This window comes from Coprinopsis cinerea (genome assembly GCF_000182895.1).
Source record: "Coprinopsis cinerea okayama7#130 chromosome 10 map unlocalized cont3.10, whole genome shotgun sequence".
Classification (NCBI taxonomy): Eukaryota; Fungi; Basidiomycota; class Agaricomycetes; order Agaricales; family Psathyrellaceae; genus Coprinopsis; species Coprinopsis cinerea.
Genome location: NW_003307535.1, coordinates 783,966 through 810,685, shown reverse-complemented (window position 1 = coordinate 810,685; position 26,720 = coordinate 783,966). Strand labels below are relative to the sequence as shown.

Here is a 26,720-nt window from a genome sequence, read left to right as displayed (position 1 = left end):
AGGATTTCAACAAGCCCACGAATATAAATTAGCTTGGCTCCCCCTTGTGACGAGAGACACCCCAAACGTACAGTTGCAGCAGGTTTAGCCTATGGAGTCGAGGGAGGGGAAGGGAAGTCCGTCCGCGGGGCGATGGTTACAGACAGCCGGAACAGGCGATTGATGGCTGCAGCAGGTGTTTCTGCTCGAGTCTGTGCTGTTCAGCATTTGACAAAGGAGGCAGCCAGGCAATATTACGAGCGAAAGACGCGTCGCAGTTTCGCCGGTGTGCTCTGTGCCAGAGACATCCCAAACAAGAAAGCGTGGAATCAAATTAGGAATTGATCGTGAATGTACAGCCAACAAACAAAACCGCGACACAGCATCGGACCCGAGGGCCTTGTAAACAACCTCGCGTAGCTCAAACAGATCTAGGTGTTCCACGTTTCATGTTGGTTAGAACAACCCGAGCAAATCGTCTTGTGCGCCCTGGCTTGTGGTTGTGGTGGCGGCGCTGGGCACAGGAGGAGATGTGGTGACCGGGGTAGCGAGGGCAGTCCCTCCGAATGGATTGGCCGTGGCCGGAGTCATCGGCGCACCAAACAGTCCTCCTCCAGGAGCAGGTGTAGCAGGTGCTGGCTGAAGAGAGGCATTGCCAAAGATGGAGACAAGGTCGTCCAGCGGGTTGCTGGAAGTTCCTGCCAAAAGGTTTGCAGCAGCCGGCTGGGAAAGCACTTGCGTTGCAGCCAGGCCGGAAAGACCACCTCCTTCCGTCGCTGGATCGTCGTCGAAGTCCCTGTATGTGCGATTAGGATGGAATCGAGAAATACCTGAAGGCGACTTACAGAAGGTTTTCTGATTGCTGGCCAGCAGCGACCGTTTGCAAAGCCTTCTGAGCGGAGAGGTCCTCGAGGCCGCTGAGAGAAGTGTCAGTTCAGAAATCAGCGGAAAGAACGGGGCGTAACGTACTCGGTTTTGCGCTGCATGGCCTCTGCTCCAATCCGTCCCTTGCCAATAAAGGTCTCGGCTGGCTTATGGTAAACGCTAGCCAAGCTTCCGATTTCACCGATCAACTCTTCCAACAAGGCAGGGGCGACGGTTGTGCGGGGTATCGAGATCGGTGGACGATGTGAAAGAACGACAGACTGAGCCAGGTCAACATAGAATCTAGATCAATAGTGAAAACGGTATTACCTTTGCTGCTCCAGGGTCCATCGAAAGCAGTCTCCAATAGATGTACGCACGATCGCGGACATCGGGCGAATCACAATCCTTCGTCGCGGTATTCAGTATCCTCTGCACGATTCCCTGCGAAGAATCAGGCTTCTTGAGGAAAAGCTTGACAACTGCAGTGAGGGTTTGCAGTTGCACCTGACACGATCCGTAAGCACAATGGAAACTCTTCGCCCAGAAATGCACTCACTGAATAGGATTCCTCCGTGAAGGATTCCACAAACAGGCTGAGAAGTTCGTCAGCGTTATCGATCTTGTCGGCGTATTCTCCAATAATCCAGATCAAAGATGCCTTCGCCTCGGGCTCGTCCAACTCGTCCAAATTGGCACACAGTGTCGGAATAACGCCCTCGTAAGTGGAAGGGTATTTCCTGAAGATATCCTTCATGACCACAACCGCCTCCTGGACGACATAACTGACTCGAGTGGCAATCAAATCCAAAAGGACGTTGACGCAACGCTCCGCAGCTTCGTCGATTTTGACCGCAGTCTGGCCGATAGCCTTGATGCTCTTCCGAACAAAGTCAACGTCGACTTCCGAAGCGTATTCACGAAGTTCGCTGAGGAGAGCGTCGACGTTCTTCGGGTTGGCCAATCGGACCATAATGTCTAGTTTCTCGACCTTGACGTAAAGAGGGTCGTTGTATTTGCAGAAGAAGACCCTGATCTCGTTGGAGAGAATGTCGGCACGTTTCTGAAGAAGGAGGTTGATATTTCGGAGAGCGACCCATTGGACTTCGGGTGGGGAGGAAAGCAGGGTGACGAGAGGGGGTGCCATCTTTCGAATCAGCTGCTTCTCGAGGTCTTCTCGACGCACGTTTCGAAGGTGAATCATCACCACCTTTACTGCGGCCAGGACGACAGAGCCGTTAACGTGTTGGAATTGGGGTACAACTCGTTCGCAAATATGCTCGCTCTCCTTGTCATCGCTTGCGTTATACCGCGCCAGCGCGTTCAGAATCGCGACACGACCCCATTCAGAGCACTCATTCAATGCGATGAGTAGTTTGTTCAGAATGTTGGTCGTGATGTTGAAGAGGGCTGGATCTGAGGAAGAACTTGAGGGCTGGGAGGTGGCAGAGATGTGGATGTCGGAAAGGGCGGCAACCGTATTGGCTACTACCTGTAAACTGGTAAACTTCTAATTCTATTATAAACTGGTTCACTTACCATTGGATTAGAGTCCGCAATCATATCGTGCAGCTGTTCGAGGAATCCATTCTCGATCACCAGCTCTGGCTTGAGATCGTACAGCTTCGCAACACACAGTGCTGCGGTTTTGCGGACGTATGGGTTCTCGTCTCGTAGACATTTCTGCAGAGGGTCGCAGAGGTAGTCTATGATCTTCTCCGCCCGTAGACAGCCCATCGTACGGATAGCCAAGGCGCGAACAAGGGGATTGGGGTCGTCGGTATCCTTCACGAAAGTATTAACCGCCAGAATCACTAATTCCGGCTGGGTTTTTGCATAGTTCATCAGGTAGAGGTATACGAGCTTCTTCTGTTCCAGATCTTCCGTCTGCATGTTCTTCAAGACGTCAGGAAATAAACCGCTGACGTCTAGAAACTTCAGAAACGGCTATGATTTGAGGATTTGGAACGTACCTTTGCCGACGGTCATCGAAGCGATAACGCGTTTGATGGCATCCTTTCGTTTGTCGCGGTATTCGCTGTTGAGGTCAACGCTAAGCTCATAGTTCTCGCCCTTTCGTGGCCCTCGAATGCTCATCGTGGCGGTTGCAGCAGAAGCGGGTCAAGATCTGTATTGACTGCGACGAGGCTGATCAGGTTGACCCGTGAGAAAGTAGGCCTGGTCGCGATTTCGATCCCGAGAGAGGGTAAGATTACTACAACCTACTCGAGTACACGCATCGACGGTAAGGCAACTCGAGACACTAATTTTAGGTACTAGGAATCGTTTTCCCAACTCCATGGCGGAACGGAAGGTTCTACCTCTTCTACAACCAAGCTACACTCATCTTCTGAGGAACGAGAAAGCTGGAAATGAGCCTGTAGTTGAGGTAGTAAGTGGCAAACGAAGTCAAGTCGGTCACCACGCCGCTCACCTCCCAGTATGTCCCGTTTACGCTGAGATGTCTAAGCATATCACCTCTCTTCATTATCAAATTCACTTCCTGCTCTGTGATCGGCGGTTCTCCGTCCCTTGTATTGCGCACCTCGAGAGACATGGAATTCAAAGACGATGGGATTGGGATTTTCTCTGCTAGGAGTGTCTGTGAGGCGCATTGAGTACTGAGGTTACAAACTGCAAGCGGTAAAATTACCGGCGCGCGTTTATCCACTGAGACGTGTATAGACTCTAGAGAGATGCAATTCTCGAAGACGACGGGGAGTTGTTTTAGAGTCACCAGACAATCTTTCATGAAAAGATGTCGGAGAGTCCATAGGTGTTTCTTGGTCAGATGATTGAGCAGGCCTTCATATGAAGGGCAGACTGGCGGCCATTCATTGAGGTCACATTCTTAAAAAGAGAGAGAATGCAGGGAACTTACCCCTTCTCTCTTCCTGGTCTTCATCGACCCCTTCTGTAATGATCCTCAGCGTCTGCAATGGAGAGGCCGATACAATTTGACGTATCCACGAGCCCACGCTTGCAGCATAGGCTGCAGTAAACTCCGGAGTCTGCACCGCGGTGAACTCCTTCAGTTTCCTGAGCCTCGGTCTGTGACTCGGTGGCCTGATTTGCTATGAAGATCGAATAAGGAATCCGCGCCGTTAATCAAGTCGAACGAGACCTACATAGTAGTGTCGCAATTGCAAACGCTCGAGAGATGAGAGCTGATCAACAAACACGAAGACGTCGGTATCTGTCAGGGAGTACGAAAGGCCCAAGCTAAACGCCTTTAGCCGTTCGCAGGCATGTGGCAAGAAGGCTTTCAAGACACCGGGAGTGACAGATCCGCAGTTGTCCTTTGCAATAAGTACAAATGTGAGCTTGAACTACATCGAACTGCGACCCCCTTACCAACAAATGAAGTTCCATCAAGGTTCTTTGCATCTTCCCTAACCAATCCGGGAGAACTTGCAGAATGGCGCGTCCAGGACTGCGTAGCGTGAGCTTCCTCAGGCCCTTGATTTTGATCAGATGCCGAACTTTATAATCCTCGTCCATGCACGACGAATTAATGTCGAGACTCTGGAGACAGGACAGTTCCGGGAGCTGGTTTAAAGAATCAACAAAGACGTTCCCATGATAGGCGTTGGGAGTAAACTTGATTGAGCTCAGGTTTGCAAATTGGGAAACTGCATTGGATATCGTAGCGTGAAGTGTATTCCGTGGTGGGGGGCGGGGTGAGAGATAGCCTGGATGATTTTGATTATCAAACACATACTTGTCTATCTGGTGTAACGACTTACCACTGATTTCCAATTCGACAACTATAGCCTTGTACTTTGGCAACAACGCCGAGGGTAAGTTAGATGGACTCTAAACAGGGCGTCAATAAAGGCAAAATGAAGCGCGTTGGAACTGCACCCTACCGTGATGGCCCCGGCGTCCTTCAGGTTAATCTGCAACGCATGCGAGGGTGGCGGTGACAGAACCACCCTAGAGTACAGCAACGTTGAGGCTGCCCGATTGAAATCCTTATTGACCAGAGAGAATCGGTACAGGGCCCCATAGTCGCCGCGGAAGAACTCGAGAGAGCGAAGTAACACATCGTAATACAAAGGAAAATGAGTTCTTTCTTGCCTTTGGTCACTCCCAGGCGGTTGAAGGGCATCGCTTGCAGACTTTTCCATATTCAAAAGGACCCAAAAGGCGTTGGGGCAGAAAATGAGCGAATAGCTAAAAGCTTAAGGTTGTCAGTGCGGGTACCGTTGGTGATAGGGAGCTTAGTCAGTGGGTTTAAAAGCAAGCGCGACCAAAGCTTGAAGAAGTCGAGCCGCTCTCGTCCAGCTCCTTCGTCTTTAAGGTATTCTTTCTATTAGTCGCGGCTATCTTCTCTCTGGACAAAGAAGCTGGAGATTAAAAGCGCGCCGCCTTTGTCACATTACCCGGAGACATGCCCCAGCATCTTATCATTCAGCGCTGGGGAACGAGGTGACCGCGAATGCCGTCAGTGGCGCCTATTGTTCGTTGACTCCGCTCTTCCTAGCCAAGAATTGAGTTTACCTCAGTATTCTCTATTCTTCGTCGGCGAGTCGAGTCGAAGTTCCCTGACCAGGCTGACCTTAAGCCCCTTGAATGATCTCTGACCAGTCCTCTTCGAGCTCGGGGTCAACTATCCGTATACCAGCCCATGAACTATGCAGTGGAACAGTTCTCCCCGGGCATGCACACCTCTATTACTCGTAAAAAAAATCCCATCGGACTGGAAGATATATATGTGATCAGTGAGTTAACCTATCACTCCGGACGAGCGCTTAACCCACATCCCACAATAACAGTGCGTATTATGTGACTGCGTGCGTTCGCATCCCATTGTTCCCAGTTGCATGACATTATTTCGAGTCCACGCCCCGCCGATGTGTGCATGCGTACCCGCTGGACGTCAATATATTGCGAGCTTACTTTTCGCGGGGATGTACCCTCAACTGAAATACAATACGGGCGCTTATGTTCCTTTGTTTGAACATTCTCTCTGCTTCTGGAAGCAAACAGCTTACTGAATGTGGGGTACGCATCTTTATTCAATACCGGAAAGCCTGATGAGTCGTCCACCTCCAACAGTGAAAGCACGCATCTAGATACCCACTGAGGCCTACCAGTAGCACCGGCTGGATGATGGTAGCGTCGACAGACACATAGCCAAAGAGAAGCTCTATACAACCTAACACACAAGCGCCCCAAAGGTGGGCTCACCTTGGGAATTTGAACGACACAAGCTGTGTGCTCTGCCCGCGCAACCTTTGATGAAATCAAGGGCTGGAATAAGCGCCCTGTGGATACCAATATCCACTTCCCAAGGGATTATACACAGGAAATTCGTATAAAAGCGAGCGCAGGGAGGTAGGGGAAAACAAGCAAAGGTACAAGCAGTTGCGGCATCGCACAACAGCAATCATGCATTTCCAGTCGCTCTGTGTCGTCCTCCTTGGAGCCATCTATGTCACAGCGCATTTTGTGAGTCCCTTCGCTGACGGTTTGGAACGCTGGTTGACGATAGTGCCCCCACTCAAGGCCGACGCAGAAGAAGGCATCTCCGCCCGTGAACTTGGTCTCGACAACGACTGGTTCGAGGCAAGAGAATTCTATGTCGAGGACCTCGTTCTCCGTGAAGACATTTTAAGCCAGTTCAGCACTCGAGAACTCCTTGAAGAGATTTATATTAGAGGGAATTCTAAAGGCGACGATGAGGATAAGCTTCCTACTACGGCTGGCCCTGATGGCAGTCCCCTCCCCTGGCCAATCACACAGTCGAGTTCTTCCCCCCCAGCGGCAACTCCACGTTCGGGTCGTCGATAAACATGTAGAGGCACTCATCGGATGTAGCTCTACAGTAATACGGTCATCGATATCGACGACTGTCTATCATGATTGTGCCATTCATGTGATGGCAGAAGGATCCAGAAAACTGACTTCAGGGGATATGCATCGCGCGCATGGCCACTCCCACATCGCAAAGTGCCAGGAGTACCAGCGAAACAAAGGGAAATGAGGTATATTTTCTGGACTTTTCTGCAGAGGTTTCTGAGATAGCTACCCGGAAGCCCGGTTACGTGGTGACCGGGGCTCGTGCGAAAGCGGGGAAATCATGTGAGAAGGTCCACCCATCGCGGAGAACAGGGGCGTCTACCTGGTCAGTCTGATACAAACGGTGCGACACTTCAAGACTTTGTGAATCCTCCCTTCGTTTCCTTCCTTTGTACCATACTTCTTTGTACTCTTATTTCGCCAACAACGTTTCACAATGGCCACCTCGAGGCTACCAGTTCTGGCTCTGCCCCACCCTCTGATCCTCCTACCTTCTGCCAGAGTCACCGTTCCAGTCTCAAAGACTATAGGGGAACAGCTTTTGGCCCTCATCGAGGAGAGCGACGCCCTCCCAATTGTTGCCACCGTCCCCATAACGTCTCCAACTGCATCCCAGCGACCAGCAGGGGACCTGGACCGCGAAACGGGACTCTTGCTTCCTCCTCCTAACGTTGATACCCGTGATGGAAACCAGAAGTCGACCAAGGAAGAACCCAACGAAGAGTTGCCGCTGTCCGAATGGGGGACTGCAGCTCGTGTTCTCCGTCTCATTCGACCCCCAGCTTCCACCAGGACAACCCCGAGACAACCCTATCTCGTCTCCTTACATGGTCTCACCAGAATCAAGTTGATTAACCGCTCGAAACCCAAGAACAAACTGACATTATCCATTCTCAACACCTCTCTACCCAACCGGGATGTCGAATATGCACCACAGGATACGGTTCCGAGCAGGGAAGCCGTCGAACGCTTCAAGCAATCGGCTTCACGGCTGTTGGAACGGCTCAGCCGTGACTCCATGCAGATGAGCAGAAGGGAAGGATATTCCAAGGTTCTCGGGATGTTGGAAGACATCCAGGATGCCCGAACTCCTTGGATGGCGGACGTGATGATTAGCACGGTGGGGTGTGACTATGCGGATAAACTCGGTGCGTAACAATAGCCACCTTCATTCCCACTGCCTTTCTCACTTGGCTCGGTTTTACCTTAGCTATCCTCTCCTCAGCAGACTCGGACGCACGTTTACAGACCGCCACCAACATCTTCCTCAAACAAGCTTCCATCTCCGAGGTGTCTCGCAAGATTGCAAGTGCCGTGGACGAATCCCTTTCGAAACAACAGAAAGAATTCTTCCTCCGCCAACAACTGGCCGCCATCCAGCGCGAACTCCAGGCACTACAACGTTCCAACAGTGGCACCAACTCCAACCCTGGTACGACCCCCCACGCTTCTCCGCGTCTAGGACCCAAACGGACTAATACCAAACCCAACCCCGCAGCCGAGGCAGGTTCCACTAGCGAACTGGATGACGACGAGCAGCACGAAGCTGATGATCTTGCTGATCTGAAGCGACGAATCGAGGCGATGGCGCCGGGGAGTGAGGAGAGAAAGATGGGTGTGAGGGAGTGGAGAAGATTGAAGAGAATTCCTCAGGGTAGCGTCGAGAACGGGGTCATTCGAACATACGTAAGTCACCTGGTTTGCCTGGTTTGTCTCGATGCAAGACTCCCTGACCACCTGTCTTCCAGCTCGAATGGCTCACCTCGATCCCGTGGCCCAACTCCACCACTCTTCCTTCCACTTCTGCGACAACTTCAACCTCAGTCACCACGCTCGATTTGAAGGACCGAGGGTTCCTCGACAATGCTCGTGCTCAGCTCGATGCTGACCACTTTGGCCTCGAGAAGATCAAGAAACGGCTAATTGAATACCTTGCCGTCGTCCGTTTGAAGGAAATGAACGCTGAGAAGGAGAGGTTGTTGGAGGAGAAGGCGGCAGCAGCGAAAGCCGACTCCACGGAAGGGAAGGAAGTCGTCTTGTACGACAAGGCAAAAGCTCAGGAGCAGCAGAGGGCCGTCCAGACACCCTCTCCCGCTCCACTTATTCAGCCTCCTCGGCCAAGGAAGGGAGTTCGAGGTCCTATTTTGCTGTACATCCATCGCTCCACAACTTAAGTTGCCAACAACACTGACATCTTTATCTGCAGATTCGTCGGTCCCCCCGGAACAGGCAAGACATCTCTTGGCCAAAGCATTGCCAAATCACTTGGTCGTCCCTTCCAACGCATTTCCCTCGGCGGTGTGCGAGATGAAGCCGAGATTAGGGGCCACAGACGCACCTACGTCGCCAGCGGTCCAGGTCTTATCGTTCAGGCGTTGAGGAAAGCAGGCCGTCCGGATCCTGTGTTATTGCTGGACGAAATTGACAAGATCGGTCAGAGCAATTTCCACGGCGATCCTGGGGCAGCGCTATTGGAGGTTCTGGACCCTGAACAGAATTGGAGTTTCAATGTGAGAGTTTACCTGTTCCCTTGCCCGACAGTCTGCTGACATACCGCAGGACCATTACATCAACGTCCCCATCGACTTGAGTCAAGTCTTGTTCATCTGCACTGCGAACTCGTTAGAGACTATCTCTGCTCCACTTCTGGATCGGTGTGAAGTAATCCAGCTGAGCGGTAAGTTGTTCGGCCTTTTGCCTGAGGTCCCGCGGCTGACTTCTCGCTCCACGACAGGCTACACTTATGACGAGAAGCTTCACATTGCTAGACGATTCCTGCTTCCCAAACAACTCACCGCCAATGGCCTAGAGAAGGAACACGTCAACATTACCGAGCCTGCCATGCTCGAGATCGCCACTAGGTTTGTCTTTTCCTCCTGTGGCCTGTCAGACTGTCTCTGACTGTGTTGCGTAGATACACAAGAGAAGCCGGAGTCCGTAGCCTAGAACGCGCCATCGGCGGCGTGGTGAGGTTCAAGGCCGTCGAATGGGCCGAGTTCCTCGACAAGGGTGGCGATCCCAATACCTTGACCCAACCTGATCCTCCTATGGATGCTTCACCTCCCACCTACCGACGCGCAGTCCTTGTCTCCGACCTCGAGAAAATTCTCGGTATTGCGCGCTACGATGAATCCGAATCTGAGCGGGAGCTGCGCAGGGGTATCGTCTACGGCCTTGTCGTCACCGGTGCCGGCGAGGGCGGGATCATGCCCGTCGAAACTATCGCCGTCCCTGGCTCAGGAAAGCTCAAACTCACCGGCAGCCTCGGCGACGTGATCAAAGAGAGCGGCGACCTTGCACTGAGCTGGGTGAAGCGGTACGCTTGGGAGCTGGGTCTGGTGGATAGCCCGATGGAGGATGTGCTCAAGTCCGGGAGGATCCTGGGGTTGGGGAGCAAGGAAACGGCCATTGATGTGCATTTGCACTTGCCGGCGGGCGCTCAGAAGAAGGATGGTCCTAGTGCTGGCATTGCGATGGTGTGTGCGATGGTTTCGCTTCTGACGGGTGCTTGTGTGCCTACGAACATCGCCATGACGGGAGAGATCACGCTGAGGGGACGGGTGACCGCTGTGGGTGGTATCAAAGAGAAGGTGAGCTTCGGTTGACTCCCTCCCCCGAAATACCCTGCTGACTGCTTGCTTGTAGGTCCTGGGCGCTCATCGGGCACAAATGACCAAGGTAATCCTTCCATATGCCAACCGCAAGGACGTTGAGCACGACGTGGCTCTTGAAATTCGCAACGAAATGGAGTTTGTATTTGTCAAGACCCTGAGAGAGGCGTTGGAAGCGGCGTTTGGCGAGGGTGCTTTGGGATGGAGGCGCAACGCCACTGGTGGCCACCTGTTAATGGAGAGTCGTTTGTGAAGGAGGTTGAAGAAGAGAGAAGGACGAGGGGGAGATAGGGAATTCTACTACTGCTGTGAACCAATTGCTTTGCGTTTCTGTGTCTTGGATATTTGGCCTAATTCTTCGTCCGATGGTCGATCTGCGTTGTTAATGTTGTAGTAAAATAGTGATTCCAATGCTTGCGGGAAACCTCCCGCTGTACTTAATCCATTTGTAAGATTATTTCCTATTCAACTCCTCGAGGGGACATTGTGACCAGTAGCGGCATACCTCCAGCTCAGTTAATTATCGCTCTTCTAAGAATAATCGAGCGAAGGCATTCGCTCCTCAGGGTGAGAGTGGAAAGTCGATTACAGCGTTACAAACAGATAGTATGCCTGTATATACTACTACTAGACGGTACCGAAACGTATTGGGCTATGGTGAGAGCCTACCAGTTGGTCGTCCTCCTAGCTGCTCGTTCAGAAGCGACGCCTGGGGATAGCAGGACGGTAGCCATAAGGTCGCGCTCTATAACGGGTAGGGTAAAGAATCGGGCGCGGGCCCAGAAACCTCTGCCTGGTGACAATTTCTTCTACGAGATCGCGGGTGCTGAAGTCGCTCAAAACATCGTCGCGGAGAGCGAGGTCCTCTACTTCGTCGAAAGCGCGGGCCTCGTAGAGGTCTTCATCGAAGGCGCGGGCTTCATATAGGTCTTGATCAAGACCAAGTTCTCGAGCTGAGATGCCCTCTTCGGCGTCAACCTAGAGAAGACGTCCGTTGGTCAACCCTGAACCCAATACAGTGGATTATGTTCGTAGTGGACACTCACTGCTTGGGCAGAGACGTAGAGAGATCCAAGGAGGACAACACACAGAGTTGTGAATCTGGTTGGGAAGTACATGTTTGCTTAGCTGGATGTCGCTCTCTCCATTCCCGCCAGTACTTATAGTCCAGGATGAGTATGGTCCTTATCGTAATCTGTAGTAAAGTGCACAGGTAAGTGAAAAACTAAACACCTCCATTACAACTTTCGGGCGCGATGTACACGGTAAACTTCAAATTCTCTGAAGCACCATCTGCCAGTGCTTCAGATATCATGATGGTCTACCCTCTTAGCAGTTTGGTTTACGAGCGCGCGTCTGAGCACCCGTAAGAATTTGCACTGCCTTCGGGCGTTTGTGTGACCCCCGCTCTCAAAGTCCCTGTGCACACTGAGTTGTGACCGTACAGCCCGCTGTCAACATTCATCATATCTGACCTGTATTGTATGAGTTTCAGCGCCCAGCGCTCCTGGAGTGCTCGACGAGGAGCACGTAAATCATCACCGCTCGCTTCCGTGGGTGCCTTATCTTCCCTCCGAAAGATGCAAATCAGACCTCTTACTCAAAGAATCAGATATGTCGTGGTGCTGTGTCGATCTGGAAGGCTTGAACATCCACAGGAGATCTGACTACATACCTTCCGGCGTCTGGTAATGTGCTTAGAATGATCAGGACCGGACTGGACATCTGGATCCACCGTTATTAGCGGAGTACAAAAGGTCACATTGAGTCAAACTTGGAATTTAGATCCCCCAAACTCAGCAAGTCATACAATGCTTTATCTAAGGATATTCATGATGCACCTCGTCCCTTTCATCGGCGTACTCGCCAGCGGCGTCACAGCAGACGAAGGCTCTGCAGTGAGTCGAATACATTTACAATCAACAGTGCATTATTAACACCGTATTCTCCACAGGGACGCTACGCCAGGCGGCCCAGACAAGACCTGCAAGATGGCCAAACCGCCCCTCGAAGTTTCGATAGTTACAGAAGGGCGCTAGTCGCACGGGAACTATACCAACGAGCGGTGGTAAAGAACCTGCTTCAAGACTTCAGCACTCGTGACCTACTTGAAGAACTGTACGAGAGGTCAGCTTGAAGCGTCAGGGCTTACCATAGCTAAGAGAAGCACCGGCGAGCCCTGGGACCCACTGGCAGTGGGCGTCGTCCAAACTTGCAAAGGGACGTCCACAAGTTGAAATTCGCGTCTTTGCATCACCTACTTCCTGATAGAAGTTGGATGTAGACCATACTTCACATACCCACCACTTATCTACTATAGATCGCCCCTTATCTATGCCACAAAATTTGATGTGTCTATTTATTTGCTAGATTCACAAGTGTTCCGTGAAAGAACACGACTGAGATCATATGCGGAGAAATACCAAAAGTACACTGTCCCAAGGCGGTCTTTTGTTGATTGGTATACATGCCTTCAGAATTCTGAATGACAGCTACAGGCTGTGCAGACACACAAGGAACAGAAATAGATGGGCGCTAAACTAAGCGCGCGCCCACAAACATTGTTGTTCGCATCAATCAGCCGTCGATCTGAGACCTGGCTGAGCCAAAGAGCGCCAGTTAGGTAGGTCCTGTGTTGACTTCGGAAGTTGTGCTCTGTCACAGGACATTGCACCTACAACTCCCCATGACAGATGGGGAATTCGAATCATCCAAGGTCTGGAAATTGAGGGTCCAATACCTCGAGAGTGCACCCATGGGCAGTGTTTGGCCACGACCTGATAGAAAAGACAACATTTGCGTTTTTCCCGAAGCTTAAATACGACTGTAACTGGCAGACTACGGGTTCAGCAACGCTTACCACCTCAGAACAACCACGAGCAACATGCCTTCGCTCAAATTCTTCGCCTTTTACATTGCCATGTTCGTTGGCCTTCTGGTCAATGTTGCTCTAGCCGATTTAGAGGCTACGGTAAACGACCCCTTCTCGTCACTATTCTATTTCTCCAGCTGATTCAAATGACAGGGGCGTACCAGGCCTAAGCTTGCCCGGCGTTACGACTACCGCCTTGCCGAGCGAGCGCTCCACAGACGAGCAACACTCATACCTCTCCTCGAAGAATTCAGCACCCGAGAACTTATCGAAGAACTCGTCGAAAGGACGGACGGAACAAATACTGTCCAATTCCCAAGCAGTGGAAGTGGTGGAAATACCCCGCCAGCCAATGGTGGCGGCGGTCGTGGCCAGCAACCTGGTACCAGGCCCAGGAAGGATGCCGAGAAAAGGCGACAATCGTTGGACCTTGGATTCCCAGCACCGCCCCCTACTGTGGGCCGAATCCATACGCCACCAAAGAGGTCTCAAAGCTGGCGATGAGGTTCAGCACTGGATGGCCTTGCGTGCTGGTCACGTCAGGGTCGGCAGATGTAGATCGTTTCTTCAGATACCTTATTCAATCCCTTCTTCCTCGTCGTATTAGTTCACACTCGAAGTAAAACTTGGGCATGCCCAGCAGCGATTGATTGAATCGGCGAGGTTCTCTTTTCACTCCAAAACTGGTCCAACATGTCCACACTGGGAGCCAGTGAAATGTTCGGAATTGGCCCGGCTGGTCCAATGTTTGCGTCCGCAAGTTCGTGGCAACATCGTGGTTCCAATCCATTGTAATATTGGCTCCTACCCTGTAGCTAGCTGGGAAAAGCTGTCCTAGATCAAGCAGCGCGATCAATGGTGGACGCCATTCGTCGTAGGCGGAATCGACCTCGAACATGTCGAGGAGATGGAGTATTACAGCCACTAAGGCCGCGCCTTGTGCGCAGTCACCCTCCAATAGTGCTGATCAAGCCTCAATGACAGCCGGGAGAAGGTCGCTCATGATGAAAGTGGAAAAAACATCGCGGTAAAACTGTTGTGAGGGTTAACCTTCGGGCGTCCCGCGGGTAAATACGAGCTCACCTGGTCCACTCAGGCATCCGCGGGGTTGGTCACAGGCTCTGGCCCCTCCTTGGTAACCTTTTTCTCGGATTTCCGCGCTCCTTTGCCCAACCGCCACCTCTCATTGGCCACCTCTACCGTGTCCAATCGGTTCCGCTTCAACACGGGCGTATATTTGACTACCCGCTTGAACGTTCCTCCCCCAAGATGCACATTTATTGGATCTCTGGCTCCTTTCCGCTGAGCAAGCTGGCTTGGATCGGAGAGCGGGAAGATTGATGGTGGTGGTGGATGGTGTTGAGCGGCGGCGAGGAGGAAGTGCTCGTTCAGTGCGGAATAAATATTGGATCGAACGAGGATGTTGTCGAGTTGGTCGTAGAGTGTGCCGCCTGTGGCGAGCGGTCCTGCATCTGGCTTTCCTGTCGTCCTCCAGTCGAAGGTCCCTTCAGGGTAACCACAATCCCAAAGCATCAGAGGGAGTCCATCGGCCATCTGGTATTCTGGTTTTCGATCAACGATTTCGTAGGGCAAATCATCGGCTCTGGGCACCTCTGAGTCGGAGGTGACGTTCAAGAGATTGGAGACGAGCGATGGCGACTCCATACCCATTCCGATGAGGAATAAGATGGCCATGATATGTCGAACCTGGTGATATAGGAACGCGCTTCCTGTGAGGTTGAAGACATGGAGATTGTCGTTCAGTCGTTCAATATGTGCACTCATGACCTTGCGCTTGAAACTGGTGATCTGCTTTGCGGGATCCAGCTTGCATAGGTTTCGGAAATCGTGCTCGCCGATTAGACGGCCTGCAGCTTCCTGCATGCGAACGATGTCGAGACCTTTGGGAGTAAAAAAGTACTTGTAATGTCGGAAATTGCACGAGAATCGGGCTGAGAAGGTGGATGGTACTGGGGACCAGGCAGAGACTCGGATGGTCTCGGGAAGGAGGCGATTTAGAATCGACACGTAGTCGTGCTCGTTGCGAGACTGGGGCTCTACTGTGTCGGGCTTCCAAAGATCTTGGCCGTTGACAATCACTGGTTCGTCGTCGACTCGTTCCGGCAAGTCGTCGTCGTCGTCCATGGCAGCGCGGCGGCTGTTTGGGGGGAAAGCCACAGGCCCTGGTCGTATATCTGCCTCTGCAAGTTCTTCCTTGCGCAGCGCACTCCGTACCCACACCGACACGATCTGCCTCGCCCCGCTGACCCCTCGATCTGTCCTCCCGCATCTTTCCCAGCCGCAACCCTCTAACCCAGCATTCGAATCCACCAAATGGGCTGTCGATAACGCATCGAAGAGAACACCTTCTACCGTTGGTAATGGTGTATCGTCTGGTTGGTAGGCTAGCCCTCCATAATCCCAGCCAGCGTAGCTGAACTTGAGAGCGATCTTCCGCCTTGGGTAGCTGTAAAAGTCGAATGGCTTCAAGGGCTTGGGTACCTGAATTTCCTCTTTGTTTGCTGTCGGTTTTGAAGATCCGCCTGGGAGACTAGTGCCTCTTTCGAGCTCCAAAACCCGCTCCAGGAGCTGTTCGCGTGTCCATCCGGCGTAGGCTGAGGTGGCCATCGCAGCTAATCGAAAACGGTGGATATACGGATTTCTGAGTGCATGAAGACGAGGAATCATGCACCTACTTATGATTCTTTCGTGCACCTAGGCCCTGCGCCAGTCACGAATTTTAGGCCTGGCTGCCTTGATGATGGGGGAGCGGAGGAGAAATTTCTTAAACGGGCTCGGCGCGGAACCAATAAAGACACGATGTGGAATCAGTCATTGAGCGCTTAAGTGACACTCTCCTGATATCCGGCGTTTTGAATGTGTGCAGGGCAACCAGCTGTGGTCGTTACGACCAACTCTGTATCGGTGCGGTTGCGAACCATCTGCGCCTCAATGGCAGGTCGCGGAATTATCTACCATTTACAAGAGTCCCATGCGCATCTTTGGAAGAAATGAATGGTCGTGCAGTCGAGTCAACCTAGCGAAACGGCAATGACCTTGAACCCATACCGTCAACATGGCGAACGTTGACATTCCTCTGGCAGCGCTGTATCTGTCCGCCCTCACCGAGACTGTAGACTCTACTGCGTGTCCTGATTCCCAGGATCTAATACCGCCTCGCCAAACAATTGAAACCGACGGACAAATCCGCAAAATAGCAAAAATTCTGGACGCCATCGTTTTCTTTCTACCCACCACAGAGGATCACATATTCGCTTTGTCGTTTGCTGCCAGTGACCGTGCAACGTTCCATGTCGCTGGCAATGGCTCCGACCATTTCCAGCCAGCCTGCGGCCATACACCCGCCCAGACATGCGCCATCTCGTTTCTTCCGACAACGAGAAGGCCGCAGTGCATGCCAAAGAACTTACGGCGTATCTGTTTAAGCGACACTTGACAAAACTCAAGAACCGGTTCGAGAAGGGCAGGGACCAATGCGCGAAATTCTTCGAGCTTGCCCGCCAACCTGAGTCCTGGTCCAGTTATACTCCCAGAGAACAGAAGTATCTCTCCGCTGCCCAGAAAATTTTTGAAATGACGGCCGACTTCCTGGCACAATCCCGCCTGGACCAACAGTCGTGTTTCGCCTTACACTGTCGTTTATTGGAGGCTCGACACTCCTACATAGCCAATGAGGTGCCTGGTATGTACAGATAAACGGTCTTTTTGCGGATGGTCGATGACTTGTCTGTCCCGGGATAGATGCTCTGTCTATGGAGTTTGACCTTGCACGATACATCAACAAGCTCCTCGCTCCTTCTTTCCACATCCTACAGCTCTACAAAACCGCTGCGAGCCTCCGTCGAATTCTACACCTGGCCCTCGATGCTATCCATGTCCCTGCCAACACTCCGCCGATGAATCTTTTGTATCCACCATCCGATGACCAAATTCGCGCATTCTTCGCTGGGTGCTACTACGAGAAGTCTTCAGAGTCTTCAGAGGATGGAACTGACGACATCGTCGCCGAGGTTCTTCAAGACGCATTCGACAAGGTTCGCTCCCAGCTCTCGAAATCCACCCATCTCAATCCCACATTGCCCCATTGCGAAAGCACCCTCGTCCGCCACCTTCTCGCCACTGGTTCGACTGCCTACCCCTATATCGCTGTCTCCAAACTCAGCTGCTTAATTTGTGGCCTTTATCTCTCCGCATGGCGGAAGTACTGCGAGGAAATGAAACGTCGTCCTAGTGCGGATGTGATCCTCACTAGTCTCGTCGAGTACCGTACCCGAGGTTGCAATGGTATCGTCGTCCCTCTCTTGACATTGCCGTCTATGCGGAACGACGCTTTGGATATCTTGATCACGAAACACGTTATCAAGACCGTGAAGGCGATTGTGAACGCCATCTTGAAGACCTCGGTTGACAACGAGATGATGCGGCGATCGTCCCAAAGCATAGCGGGCCCTGGTCGTGATTCGCCAGAGCCCGACTGGCATACGATACCTTGTGAGGTTTCTTCTATCCTTGTGAGTCAAGTCTAATTCCGTTGGTTTTTGCAAACATCAGGGTATGCAGAATATCGCCCCGACCAGAAGAAAGAGGAAAGAGAAAGCATTTCGGTGAGAGCATCCGTTGCTTTGAATGACGAAGGTGCTCATGATCTTCTCTCTAAACCTCCACTTCACAAAAACCAGGACAGGGAACTTTAACCGGTCTGAAAGAGCAGTGCAGCGAGTTTATTCTATAATTAGCATCCCTCATTATATACTGGGAGTTGTAACTCAATCGCCTTTGCTCAACTTCTCAACTTCTCCCAGCCATTCTTCCAACTCTGTGCCCCATCCCCCAATCCGTCTCATCCGACGACCATGCACATCCGTGCCTACACCAACTCCGAGTAGATCCATTATCTCCTGGTACGTCCTCCGTTTACGTCGATGTACGGTGAGGGCGTACAGAAGTATATTTTCGCCAGAGAAGAACGTCGACAACGTCTCATCGCACCCCGGCCTGCATTGCGCTTCCCAACCCAGCAGCCGACGGAATGTTCGAAGCATCAGGCGGGGGAAGTACAGAAGAAGCGGTGGATCGAGCCCTAGTCCCCAGGTCATTGTACGGGTATACATTCCCCACGGTGTGGCACTTACAAACAATATCAGTAGTCGCATCGAGGACCAATCCACCTATTTTGCTCATGAAGTCCCCATCGACGACCCACGACCCACCAGCATCCTCCAGAGCACCGCGAACCTTTTGAACCATCACTTCAGTCGACGATTCGACCCAGTTGGGCTCAAAATAGAGGGCGTCAAGGGCAATGTGGGGGATGTTCAAAAGACGAGAGAGTCTCCTCGCCGTCGTCGACTACACAGCTGTTGAGCGTCACGTCAACTGTGCCACCTCGAGCGCCGTACCTTTCCAGAACCTGAACATTGTCATCATCAGTTCTCGGAATTGGCCAAGCTCGACTCGGAGTGTGGGCGGCTAACCTGAGTTCCCTAGTACGAGGATGCGGTATTGGCCGTTGGTGTCGCCTAGGAGGGGCCTCTGGGAGGACATGATCAATGCCTGGAGGCAACCCACCACTCACCTCGTGCAACGAACGCGAGTTTAACCCCCCAGTCATACTGCCGCTCGGAACCGACCACGGAGATGGGTACCGGTTCGGCGGAAAGGGTGCCGAGATGACTTTCTCACGCTTTGACGTTGTATTCAAGGCCTCACCTCGAGTGGCTCAGGTTGGAAGTTCTCGTACGTGGACACCGCTGACCTTCAAACGTCGTTTCCTGAGGGATCTTCATGGACTACACCGATGAAGCGTTCCTGTGTCTACCCACTGTAATGATCTCTATGTTAAGTTACAGGGATTGTATTTTTGGAAAGCGTCAAATTCTCAGAGATGGCCACTCGTCTCTGGTTCTGATATTCATGCCTTCCCATCTTGATGTCCTTTGTAAAATAGCACCAAGCTCCAATATGATTGATTCTATGATCACTTGTAGATGCCAGTGGAGTTGGCAACTGAACATGCACTCTGAGTCCACTTATAAGGCTGCCTTTGCCTCCCATTTCACCGCATTTGCCCTACAATCCGTGCCGAGCCTCTTACTTTATCCTGACAAACACCATGTTCCCCTCCAGCAACAAAGCGCCTTTCTCTTTCTGTGTTGCTATGCTGGTACTCCTCCACACTACTGTAAACGGAGTGGCTAGTCTCCTGCCTCAAGAGACTGGAGCTCCACCATAGTAAGTGACATGATCAGCGACTCAAGGCGACTTCGATGCTACAGTATGTACATGCTAACTTTGTTTCACTGGTAGCCATCTTCAAGTTAGAGGTGGGAAGGAACCTCATTTCCCTGGCCATTGGGGGCCCCGAGTTCCACCGACGGCTTGAACGCAGGAGAACGATGAAGCTATTTCTAGCCATGGTACTGGTTCATAATTATTAACCGCAACCAAGTCTTTGGTCGGTTGGTGTAAGGAGGACGTACTTTACCTTAGCGCCGTAGATTAGATCGGCTTGTTTGGTTTTGTTAGCATCAGACGCGCTCGCCCTTACGGCCAGCGCTCGCGCGTTCCCAACTTTCCCTTAGCCTCATCGTACCTCACTATTCATTCACGTAGATACTGATACTTCCAATAAACCTTGGTCGTGCGTATTCTGCGTGTGGTGAATCGAGGGCGAGGCTACTTTACCACACACCCCTTACACTTTTTTACGCATCCATAAATCCGTACCGCGCTTTTTCTCTCTTCCTGGGAACACCCCAACCACTATAGATCTGCGGATCTCTATCTTATTCGTATATTCGACTAGTACAGCACCTCGGACGACGACGCTAGCACCCGACGTTCGAGTACAAGATGGTTAGCTCGTTCTACGACTCGGATGACGAGCAGCCACATCACCACTCAGGTGACCAGACCCCCAGGCCACCTGGACACTACGGCACGACGCGTAACCCTCAGAACGAAGGGAGGCGAAGCGCAGCACGGAACCACGGAAGTTCCGGTGTCTACAGGCATCACGAGCCTTACGACTTCATGACCCATAACCCATGGGAGGTAACCGACTGGGCAACACGAAGCACGACGTCCAGTCGTATCTCGAGGACCAAGGAATACCTCGAGATGGCCATGGACCAGGGCCTATCACAAGAAGAGGTCATGGCAATGATACTTAAGAATTACAACTTGCCACCGGGAGCATTCCCATCTCGCAGCGAGGCGAGTAACTCCCAATCGAGTCGAGCGTACTCGAATACTCACCAAGTTAAACAAGAACCGGACAGCCCTGGGCACTTAGGAACCCCAGGAAACGGTGTGGCAGACCCTAGCGCCATCATCGTACCACCTGTAGGTGGTCCCCCAGATCCGAACCTGACCAGTGCTGAACAGAGTCTGTTCAGGGCACAGCAGCCTAACGAAGACGACGAGAGCTATCGTCGTCGAGTTAGCGCTATTCGTCGACTGCGGTCACCACCGGACACCAAGTCGAACGAAGAAACCGTCACCACGACGGCCTCAACTGCCAAAGATAAGGGCAAGAGACGCGACGATGGTGGGTATAACCCAGCGGTTATCTCACCCCGGATGGTCGCTGGACCGTCGAATTACGGGTTTGGACAGTACGACCCGAACTACCGACCACCACCGCTCATTCCCCCTTCAGGATACCGCTTGCCCGACGTACACATGGGATTCGGAATGTCGCCCGTCATCGAGGACGACTCCGACTTCCCGTTGCTGTCAACCCCGCCTCGTGAGCGGGTGCGAGAGGAAGACGAAATCCTCCAGCGCTTCCGAGAGGATGAGATTAGACATGGCGAAATACCTACGGTAGCCGATCGCAATGTACGTTGGCGTGTAGACGAGAATGGGAATAAAGTTGCCTACTACGATGACCCAGCTGTCCGAGCACCACCCTCAGGAAACGATCCAAGGGTGAATAAGTCCACCAAGCCACATCTCCAAGGGAAAGACCACCCTCGTAACCGACACCCTCAGAACCAGGGCGACGAAATGAGGGGGAGGGTGCCTAACCAGCCAGTGAACTCACAGGCACCCGCACCGCAGACTAATGTCGGAGGTATGAGCAATACTGCTGCCCAGTACCACCGAGAGCATGAGCAACAGCACGTAGCTCCCAGTCTTACTCCTCCAGGAGGTCCCGTAGCCGAGATACTACGTCAGAACAAAGGCCACAACCCGATCCCCGATGGAGCGAGACCCCAGCACTCCAGGATCCCGCTAGAAGAGGTACAAGCGAACTGTTACTCAGATGGCGGGAGCAAAGCCAAGTCCGCGAAATGCAAATGTTGACGAGCTTGCAAACCCAGTTTGAGGAAGTCGACGACCCAGTCGATTCCGAATGGCTGGCCGCAGCTAAAGAGAAGTACCGGGCATTGATTCATGACGTCCTTAGTGATGAAATGAATATCCCTGAGGTGATGAAGGACTACGGAAAAATCAAGATTCCTTCACCGAAAACTTACGGAGGTGAAGATGATATTGATGCCTTCGAGAACTGGCTGTACGGGTTCGTGTACTTTGCCCGAATTAACGCGATAGGAGGGTCAAAGACAGATGCGTTCCTAGTTCAGCTGGTCGGAAATTACCTCACTGGGAAAGCCCAGAGGTGGTACATCGAGGACGTCGAGAGTGTCCATCGTACCCGAATGCATTGGACATTCCCAGACGTCATAACCGAACTCTATGCTCGTTTCGTGCATGAACCAGCTAGGGAAGGACAGGGGTAACCCCCGGGTAGCCGGACACCTACCCTTACCCCCCACCCCCCAAAACCCTTACCCCTCAGTCAGGGGTAGGGGTAGTACCCTTACCCCCCAACCCTGGGGGTTTTGACCAAGGGTTTTAACCATTTTGGTACTAATCATTACTTACAGTTGTCTATATGGATCTTATTATGTGTTTTATTGTATATACAGCAGTTATTTAGTAGAAGCTATACATAGATATTGAAATAAATGGGTTTTGATTGATTTTTATCAAAACCCTTACCCCCGACTGGGGGTGGGGGTTTGGCCAAGGGTAGCCGGAGACCTACCCTTACCCCTACCCCCGCTCTACCCCTGGCCTCTACCCCGGGGGTTTTAAAACCCCTTGACCATCCCTAGAACCAGCCTCTCGAGACGCCGAAGAGAGGTACCTCGCTGTCAAGTACAGTGCGAGGGAAGGCATGCAAAGTTTCTTCACGGAACTTCGGCTGTGGGCTAGTCGTATGCCCAATAAGCCCAACCCTATTGATTTCATGCACCAGATGTTGTCTCAACTGCCCAAAGAAATGAGAGACGACTTGATTGAGAAGAGGGTATACCCCAGAGAACAACAAACGAATCAAAGATCTGGTTCAAGCTGGGATTAACTACGAACAATCCGAGCGCCTCAAGAAGAAGTACAACTACTCTGTGAAGGCGTCGAGACCTAGCCAAGTAGGGTCCAAGCCAGGTATACAGGACTCTTGGAGAGCCGGATACCACTACAATCCGTCGAGTGGTCGCCTTGTGAGAGATAACCAAGGCCGAATTGGCGTTTATCAGCCCTTAGATCGATTGGAAGGACGAAAGCGCGACAGCTACTCGAGGGAGCAGAGCTCAGGCTCGAAGAATCGCGATTCTCGAGACGAAAGGAGGCCGAGTTCGACCCAAGCAACTGCAGGAACATCACTGAGGAAAGCTGGCGATCCAAAGACGAAGGCATCGTCCAACTCGCGCACCTGCTATTCTTGTGGTCAAGTAGGCCACTATGCAACGGACAAAGTATGCCCGAACTTTGGACAACGCTCTAAGGGCCAGAACCGACTAAACGCAATTGACGAGTCGGAGGAGACACAGCAGAGCGAGTCTGAAGAACAGATAGCTCACATAGACGAGTCAGAGGACGATACTGGAGGGTATGGTGCCCAGTATGAGTCCGAAATCGAGCAAGTGAGCGACTACGAGTTTGCGAGCGACCCAGAGTCCGATTCCGATCGCTTAAACGTCATAGTAGAGGCCAGTAGCGACTCTGAAGAACCTGATTTCTTTGGAGCGGTACGAACGATTGAGGGGGAGCCTACGGCGATGACTAGACCCTTCAAGAAACTTAATGTATCGCCCCAGGCAATCGAACGTCCTGGGCGAAGGCCAGAGGAGAAGCGGTTCCTCATTGCAAAAGTATCCATCTGTGGGCAGTCTGCTATCACTATGTTCGACAGTGGGAGCAGTACAGACTCGATTAGACCAGCCTTTGCAAAGGTACACGACATACCTGTGCATCCTCTGTCCAAGGAATTGAAACTCCAGCTTGCGACTACTTAAGAATTACAACTTGCCACCGGGAGCATTCCCATCTCGCAGCGAGGCGAGTAACTCCCAATCGAGTCGAGCGTACTCGAATACTCACCAAGTTAAACAAGAACCGGACAGCCCTGGGCACTTAGGAACCCCAGGAAACGGTGTGGCAGACCCTAGCGCCATCATCGTACCACCTGTAGGTGGTCCCCCAGATCCGAACCTGACCAGTGCTGAACAGAGTCTGTTCAGGGCACAGCAGCCTAACGAAGACGACGAGAGCTATCGTCGTCGAGTTAGCGCTATTCGTCGACTGCGGTCACCACCGGACACCAAGTCGAACGAAGAAACCGTCACCACGACGGCCTCAACTGCCAAAGATAAGGGCAAGAGACGCGACGATGGTGGGTATAACCCAGCGGTTATCTCACCCCGGATGGTCGCTGGACCGTCGAATTACGGGTTTGGACAGTACGACCCGAACTACCGACCACCACCGCTCATTCCCCCTTCAGGATACCGCTTGCCCGACGTACACATGGGATTCGGAATGTCGCCCGTCATCGAGGACGACTCCGACTTCCCGTTGCTGTCAACCCCGCCTCGTGAGCGGGTGCGAGAGGAAGACGAAATCCTCCAGCGCTTCCGAGAGGATGAGATTAGACATGGCGAAATACCTACGGTAGCCGATCGCAATGTACGTTGGCGTGTAGACGAGAATGGGAATAAAGTTGCCTACTACGATGACCCAGCTGTCCGAGCACCACCCTCAGGAAACGCTCCGAGGGTGAATAAGTCCACCAAACCACATCTCCAAGGGAAAAACCACCCTCATAACCGAACCCCCCAGAACCAGGGCGACGAAATGAGGGGGAGGGCGCCCAACCAGCCGGTGAACTTACAGGGAACCACATCACAGACCCACACTGGTGGTATGGGTGATAATGCTACCCAGTACCATCGGGAGCAGGGGCAACAGCACGTATCCCAGTCTTACTCCTCCAGGAGGTCCCGTAGCCGAGATACTACGTCAGAACAAAGGCCACAACCCGATCCCCGATGGAGCGAGACCCCAGCACTCCAGGATCCCGCTAGAAGAGGTACAAGCGAACTGTTACTCAGATGGCGGGAGCAAAGCCAAGTCCGCGAAATGCAAATGTTGACGAGCTTGCAAACCCAGTTTGAGGAAGTCGACGACCCAGTCGATTCCGAATGGCTGGCCGCAGCTAAAGAGAAGTACCGGGCATTGATTCATGACGTCCTTAGTGATGAAATGAATATCCCTGAGGTGATGAAGGACTACGGAAAAATCAAGATTCCTTCACCGAAAACTTACGGAGGTGAAGATGATATTGATGCCTTCGAGAACTGGCTGTACGGGTTCGTGTACTTTGCCCGAATTAACGCGATAGGAGGGTCAAAGACAGATGCGTTCCTAGTTCAGCTGGTCGGAAATTACCTCACTGGGAAAGCCCAGAGGTGGTACATCGAGGACGTCGAGAGTGTCCATCGTACCCGAATGCATTGGACATTCCCAGACGTCATAACCGAACTCTATGCTCGTTTCGTGCATGAACCAGCCTCTCGAGACGCCGAAGAGAGGTACCTCGCTGTCAAGTACAGTGCGAGGGAAGGCATGCAAAGTTTCTTCACGGAACTTCGGCTGTGGGCTAGTCGTATGCCCAATAAGCCCAACCCTATTGATTTCATGCACCAGATGTTGTCTCAACTGCCCAAAGAAATGAGAGACGACTTGATTGAGAAGGGGTATACCCCAGAGAACAACAAACGAATCAAAGATCTGGTTCAAGCTGGGATTAACTACGAACAATCTGAGCGCCTCAAGAAGAAGTACAACTACTCTGTGAAGGCGTCGAGACCTAGCCAAGTAGGGTCCAAGCCAGGTATACAGGACTCTTGGAGAGCCGGATACCACTACAATCCGTCGAGTGGTCGCCTTGTGAGAGATAACCAAGGCCGAATTGGCGTTTATCAGCCCTTAGATCGATTGGAAGGACGAAAGCGCGACAGCTACTCGAGGGAGCAGAGCTCAGGCTCGAAGAATCGCGATTCTCGAGACGAAAGGAGGCCGAGTTCGACCCAAGCAACTGCAGGAACATCACTGAGGAAAGCTGGCGATCCAAAGACGAAGGCATCGTCCAACTCGCGCACCTGCTATTCTTGTGGTCAAGTAGGCCACTATGCAACGGACAAAGTATGCCCGAACTTTGGACAACGCTCTAAGGGCCAGAACCGACTAAACGCAATTGACGAGTCGGAGGAGACACAGCAGAGCGAGTCTGAAGAACAGATAGCTCACATAGACGAGTCAGAGGACGATACTGGAGGGTATGGTGCCCAGTATGAGTCCGAAATCGAGCAAGTGAGCGACTACGAGTTTGCGAGCGACCCAGAGTCCGATTCCGATCGCTTAAACGTCATAGTAGAGGCCAGTAGCGACTCTGAAGAACCTGATTTTCTTTGGAGCGGTACGAACGATTGAGGGGGAGCCTACGGCGATGACTAGACCCTTCAAGAAACTTAATGTATCGCCCCAGGCAATCGAACGTCCTGGGCGAAGGCCAGAGGAGAAGCGGTTCCTCATTGCAAAAGTATCCATCTGTGGGCAGTCTGCTATCACTATGTTCGACAGTGGGAGCAGTACAGACTCGATTAGACCAGCCTTTGCAAAGGTACACGACATACCTGTGCATCCTCTGTCCAAGGAATTGAAACTCCAGCTTGCGACTATTGCTAGTCGAGCAAGTGTCAACTACGGCACCTGGGTTAACATCAGCTACGGCTCAATCAAGAATTCGAAGGAGTACGTCGATGTTGTTAACCTTGACCGGTACGACGCTGATACGCCGATTTTGCGGCTAGACTTCAAACTGAGCTCAAACGGCTCTATTAGACTCGTCACAAGTGTCTACGTCTAGCCTACAACTAAGGAGTCTTCATTGATGAACCCCAGACCAAAAGCGCAGCGAACCCTTTGTGAGTAGCCTAAGGCGCAGGCCCTTACCAAAAACGCTAGTAGAGACTCTAGTCGAAGGTACCGCAGGAAGCCTAGCCCTAAGTCTAAGACTCGTGCGCGACGTCTAAGTCTTATGGTTTGTACCTTTCGGGTCTGAACCTAGATCTTGAACCAGGGCGAACTCTACCCACCTGCGACTTGAATATGAGGACTTAGCTGTACCAGCAGAGCTCATAGGGCAAAAGCCTAACCAACTATAACCCTAGACGTGACGACTCGACGAACCTAGTCGAGGCATCGAGTCTAACGGA

The 26,720-nt window shown here is 52.2% G+C and overlaps 12 protein-coding genes across 12 annotated transcripts; 7 read left to right on the top strand and 5 right to left on the bottom strand.

Annotated features, from left to right (window-relative positions):
* Positions 1-435: 435 nt before the first annotated feature.
* CC1G_11024 (clathrin binding protein) lies at positions 436-2,940 on the bottom strand (the record flags this gene model as incomplete). The annotated part of the gene is made up of 7 exons (XM_001834002.1): positions 436-775; positions 825-896; positions 949-1,124; positions 1,174-1,350; positions 1,403-2,335; positions 2,383-2,771; positions 2,817-2,940. 7 exons carry the CDS (start codon positions 2,938-2,940, stop codon positions 436-438), a joined length of 2,211 nt encoding a protein of 736 aa, XP_001834054.1.
* A 229-nt stretch (positions 2,941-3,169) lies between these two features.
* On the bottom strand, positions 3,170-4,973 carry CC1G_11023 (hypothetical protein; the record flags this gene model as incomplete). The annotated part of the gene is made up of 7 exons (XM_001834001.1): positions 3,170-3,445; positions 3,497-3,666; positions 3,725-3,917; positions 3,972-4,142; positions 4,198-4,535; positions 4,590-4,659; positions 4,713-4,973. 7 exons carry the CDS (start codon positions 4,971-4,973, stop codon positions 3,170-3,172), a joined length of 1,479 nt encoding a protein of 492 aa, XP_001834053.1.
* Positions 4,974-6,237: 1,264 nt separating this feature from the next.
* Positions 6,238-6,639, top strand: CC1G_11022 (hypothetical protein; the record flags this gene model as incomplete). Its single annotated transcript, XM_001834000.2, has 1 exon — positions 6,238-6,639. The coding sequence occupies one exon, from the start codon at positions 6,238-6,240 to the stop codon at positions 6,637-6,639; it is 402 nt and encodes a 133-aa protein (XP_001834052.2).
* Positions 6,640-7,084: 445 nt separating this feature from the next.
* On the top strand, positions 7,085-10,512 carry CC1G_11021 (ATP-dependent protease La; the record flags this gene model as incomplete). Its single annotated transcript, XM_001833999.2, has 9 exons — positions 7,085-7,796; positions 7,859-8,080; positions 8,147-8,334; positions 8,397-8,797; positions 8,855-9,158; positions 9,208-9,325; positions 9,383-9,509; positions 9,563-10,238; positions 10,294-10,512. The coding sequence occupies 9 exons, from the start codon at positions 7,085-7,087 to the stop codon at positions 10,510-10,512; spliced, it is 2,967 nt and encodes a 988-aa protein (XP_001834051.2).
* A 443-nt stretch (positions 10,513-10,955) lies between these two features.
* On the bottom strand, positions 10,956-11,377 carry CC1G_11020 (hypothetical protein; the record flags this gene model as incomplete). Its single annotated transcript, XM_001833998.1, has 2 exons — positions 10,956-11,237; positions 11,306-11,377. The coding sequence occupies 2 exons, from the start codon at positions 11,375-11,377 to the stop codon at positions 10,956-10,958; spliced, it is 354 nt and encodes a 117-aa protein (XP_001834050.1).
* Positions 11,378-12,094: 717 nt separating this feature from the next.
* CC1G_15286 (hypothetical protein) lies at positions 12,095-12,396 on the top strand (the record flags this gene model as incomplete). Its single annotated transcript, XM_002910333.1, has 2 exons — positions 12,095-12,157; positions 12,214-12,396. 2 exons carry the CDS (start codon positions 12,095-12,097, stop codon positions 12,394-12,396), a joined length of 246 nt encoding a protein of 81 aa, XP_002910379.1.
* Positions 12,397-13,143: 747 nt separating this feature from the next.
* CC1G_11019 (hypothetical protein) lies at positions 13,144-13,635 on the top strand (the record flags this gene model as incomplete). Its single annotated transcript, XM_001833997.1, has 2 exons — positions 13,144-13,230; positions 13,285-13,635. 2 exons carry the CDS (start codon positions 13,144-13,146, stop codon positions 13,633-13,635), a joined length of 438 nt encoding a protein of 145 aa, XP_001834049.1.
* Positions 13,636-14,223: 588 nt separating this feature from the next.
* CC1G_11018 (pseudouridine synthase) lies at positions 14,224-15,882 on the bottom strand (the record flags this gene model as incomplete). Its single annotated transcript, XM_001833996.2, has 2 exons — positions 15,828-15,882; positions 14,224-15,764 (listed from the first exon to the last, which is right to left on the bottom strand). Exon 2 carries the CDS (start codon positions 15,757-15,759, stop codon positions 14,224-14,226), a length of 1,536 nt encoding a protein of 511 aa, XP_001834048.1. The 5' UTR covers positions 15,760-15,764; positions 15,828-15,882.
* A 621-nt stretch (positions 15,883-16,503) lies between these two features.
* CC1G_11017 (hypothetical protein) lies at positions 16,504-17,678 on the top strand (the record flags this gene model as incomplete). Its single annotated transcript, XM_001833995.1, has 2 exons — positions 16,504-16,834; positions 16,894-17,678. The coding sequence occupies 2 exons, from the start codon at positions 16,504-16,506 to the stop codon at positions 17,676-17,678; spliced, it is 1,116 nt and encodes a 371-aa protein (XP_001834047.1).
* Positions 17,679-17,841: 163 nt separating this feature from the next.
* CC1G_11016 (hypothetical protein) lies at positions 17,842-18,696 on the bottom strand (the record flags this gene model as incomplete). Its single annotated transcript, XM_001833994.2, has 4 exons — positions 17,842-18,232; positions 18,285-18,501; positions 18,552-18,562; positions 18,627-18,696. 4 exons carry the CDS (start codon positions 18,694-18,696, stop codon positions 17,919-17,921), a joined length of 612 nt encoding a protein of 203 aa, XP_001834046.2. The 3' UTR covers positions 17,842-17,918.
* Positions 18,697-19,264: 568 nt separating this feature from the next.
* On the top strand, positions 19,265-19,534 carry CC1G_11015 (hypothetical protein; the record flags this gene model as incomplete). The annotated part of the gene is made up of 2 exons (XM_001833993.1): positions 19,265-19,383; positions 19,459-19,534. The coding sequence occupies 2 exons, from the start codon at positions 19,265-19,267 to the stop codon at positions 19,532-19,534; spliced, it is 195 nt and encodes a 64-aa protein (XP_001834045.1).
* A 470-nt stretch (positions 19,535-20,004) lies between these two features.
* On the top strand, positions 20,005-26,371 carry CC1G_15285 (hypothetical protein; the record flags this gene model as incomplete). The annotated part of the gene is made up of 6 exons (XM_002910332.1): positions 20,005-21,399; positions 21,480-21,810; positions 22,278-22,471; positions 22,542-23,396; positions 23,461-25,815; positions 25,880-26,371. The coding sequence occupies 6 exons, from the start codon at positions 20,005-20,007 to the stop codon at positions 26,369-26,371; spliced, it is 5,622 nt and encodes a 1,873-aa protein (XP_002910378.1).
* Positions 26,372-26,720: the final 349 nt, after the last annotated feature.